General features: G+C 36.7%; 1 protein-coding gene across 1 annotated transcript in view; it reads left to right on the top strand.

The window, feature by feature from the left end:
- The window catches only part of SMC3 (structural maintenance of chromosomes 3), a 32,246-nt gene that overhangs the window by 22,220 nt on the left and 7,192 nt on the right, over positions 1 to 2,834 (top strand). The window contains exons 18-19 of the mRNA XM_007469637.1: positions 693 to 843; positions 2,314 to 2,466. Coding sequence (XP_007469699.1) covers positions 693 to 843; positions 2,314 to 2,466 — 304 coding nt within the window. The remainder of the gene's footprint in view (positions 1 to 692; positions 844 to 2,313; positions 2,467 to 2,834) is intronic.

Here is a 2,834-nt window from a genome sequence, read left to right as displayed (position 1 = left end):
GGGGCACGAACCCGTATCCCCTGCATCGGCAGGCGGACTCTCAACCACTGCGCCACCAGGGAAGCCCGAGCCCATATTTCTTAATTTAAAAATTCTGAAAATTCTGTTGCCAGTCGAGAGAAAAAAGGGAAAATAAATTTCATCTGAAAAATTTTTTTTCTGAATATCTAACTTAGGTTATATATCTGTAGATAGAGAGAGATAAAATAAAATGAAAATATTTTGAGGAAATACTACTAGTTTACATTTGGCCCTTCTATGTGACAGAGGCTATCCTAAGTGTTCCACATATATAACTTGCCTAGACTTAACAACTTTGTCAGGAAGGTACTGTTGTTATTGCAGTTTTATAGATGAAGTGACTGTTATATAGAGAAGTTAAGCAACTTGTCCAGAGCACACATCTGAACAGCAGAACTGGGATTTGAACTTGAGCAGTCTGGCTCCAGAGCCACTAAGCTCTTTATCACTGTACTCTAGTATTGAAAACCTGGATCATTTACATGAGCACAATTTCCAGTATATTTCAGTAGAATGATTTTTCTAACTTTTTTCAGTATAAAAACCAACAGTTTTGAAATATAAAGGTATTTTGTTGGTATTTCAGGAAGATGTAATTCATGATTCTGCTAACACATTTTAATTAACTGTGTTTTGATCTCTTTGCTTGCTTGCAAAATATTCATTTTTAGGATGCTATTCCTATGATAAGTAAATTGAGGTACAATCCCAGATTTGACAAAGCTTTCAAACATGTGTTTGGAAAAACACTTATTTGTCGTAGTATGGAAGTTTCAACCCAGTTGGCCCGTGCTTTCACTATGGACTGCATTACCCTGGAAGGTTTGTAATAATAATTCTTAGCTTTGAACAAATAAATTCCATTTTAGTTTTAAGAGTGTTTGAAAATTCATGTCCAGTTATTTCTCATTTTTAAAATAGTTGGTTTATTCAAGTCAGAATGTAAAAAGGGTCAACCTCTTTATATTTAGTTGATGTCTCTTAAGTATAATCATTTGATGTATAGTAGAGTTTCTTAACCTTTTTTGCACCATGGACTTCCTTTGGTTCTTTGGTGAAGCCTCCAGACCTGTTCTCAAAATGTTATATTTTATTTATTTATTTTTGGCCTCATTTGGGTCTTCGTTGCTGCGCACGGGCTTTCTGTAGTTGCTGTGAGCAGGGGCTACTCTGCGTTGCAGTGCACGTGCTTCTCATTGCGGTGGCTTCTCGTGTTGTGGAGCACGGGCTCTAGGCCCACAGGCTTCAGTAGTTGTGGCTCGCGGGCTTAGTTGCTCCATGGCATGTGGGATCTTCCCGGACCAGGGCTCAAAGCCATGTCCCCTGCATTGGCAGGCAGATTCTTAACAATTGAGCCTCAAGGGAGTCCTCAAATTTTCTTAGTTGTCCAAAAATATTTTTCTATCCAGGATCCAATCAAGGATGCATTCAATGCCTTTTCTTTAGATTCTTTCAGTTTCAGTATAGGACAGGTCTCCTGTTTTCCTCCCACCCCAAGAAATTCACTTTCTCAAAGAAAGACTTGTGTTCTGGATTATCTTACTGCTTTCTCTTCATTAGGTTTAGGTTAAGCATTCTTGGCATGAGTGATGTGTACTTCTTATTGCACTACACAATGTGTCCCACTGTTACTGATGCCAGGTTTGACCACTAACAAATCTTGGTTGTAAAGATGCCCTATCCTCTTTGTAATTAATAAGTGATATGTGGGATTATCCTTTAAGAATACATGAATATCAGGTTCCCCCAAACTTCTTCACCAGTGGTTTAGCATCCTTTGGTGACCCTTGCTTGACTCAAGTTAATACATTGGGGGTTTCTAAACGGTGGTTCTAAAATTCTGTGATTGCTTCTATATTTATTAGCTGTCACTCTTCTGTAAAGAGCCCCCTCCTTTTTTCTTTTTTATGTATTGCTATGATTCATGGACTTCTTTTTTAAAATCAGTGTATTATCACATTGCCATCATTATTTTTGATTTTCAGCTTTTCCCGGTTGTGGCTAGTGGGGATTTCAAGCTAGGTTCTGTGTCCTGTTGACATGTTCCTATTGGTCTTTAACACTTCTTTCCTTTCTGGCGGATGTTCAGGCTCACCTAGAAGGTATATTTTTTTAATGCAAATGTTAATATTGTAAAGCAAAATTTTTTCCAGAGTGACTTAAACTCTTAACTTTTACATTCTTATTAAATAGGTAAAGGCTTTAGATTAGTCATTTGATTATTAATCAGTTTATTATTGAATAAAGAAGTTGTTATACAGAATTACTAATTTTCTTATGTTTTGTTTATAGGTGACCAAGTTAGTCATCGGGGTGCTTTAACTGGAGGCTATTATGATACAAGGAAGTCTAGACTTGAATTACAAAAAGATGTTAGAAAAGCAGAAGAAGAACTAGGTGAGCTTGAAGCGAAGCTCAATGAAAATCTGCGCAGAAATATTGAAAATATCTTTTTGTCTTGTGTTGCTGTAGAGAAATAACTGTTTTGGTTGGGAATATAGAATCTTTTGCATGTTAGATGTATTTTCTCATATGCAGTGGGGAAAAGTATCCCATGTGTTTTACTTTGACTTTTATTTAAGCACAGGAGCTTATGTAGTATGTCTTTAACTTCGGAAGACAGGGAAAACTAGAAACTATTTTAACATCCTTTGCTTAGCTGTTAAATAGCTAGTAGCAATAAATCTACTTCTGAGAGAAAAGAACCTGAGGAACACAAAAATTTAAGGTTATGGAGGGAACTGAGGAGTATTTTTCAGACAGTTTTATAGGAAGAAAACCAGGAGAGTATTTCAGTGGAAGAAGGGTGGACA

The sequence above is a fragment of the Lipotes vexillifer genome, unplaced genomic scaffold (assembly GCF_000442215.2).
Source record: "Lipotes vexillifer unplaced genomic scaffold, Lipotes_vexillifer_v1.1 scaffold240, whole genome shotgun sequence".
Classification (NCBI taxonomy): Eukaryota; Metazoa; Chordata; class Mammalia; order Artiodactyla; family Lipotidae; genus Lipotes; species Lipotes vexillifer.
The sequence above is the reverse complement of the archived record's forward strand: the minus strand, read 5'-3'. Positions and strand labels throughout refer to the sequence as shown.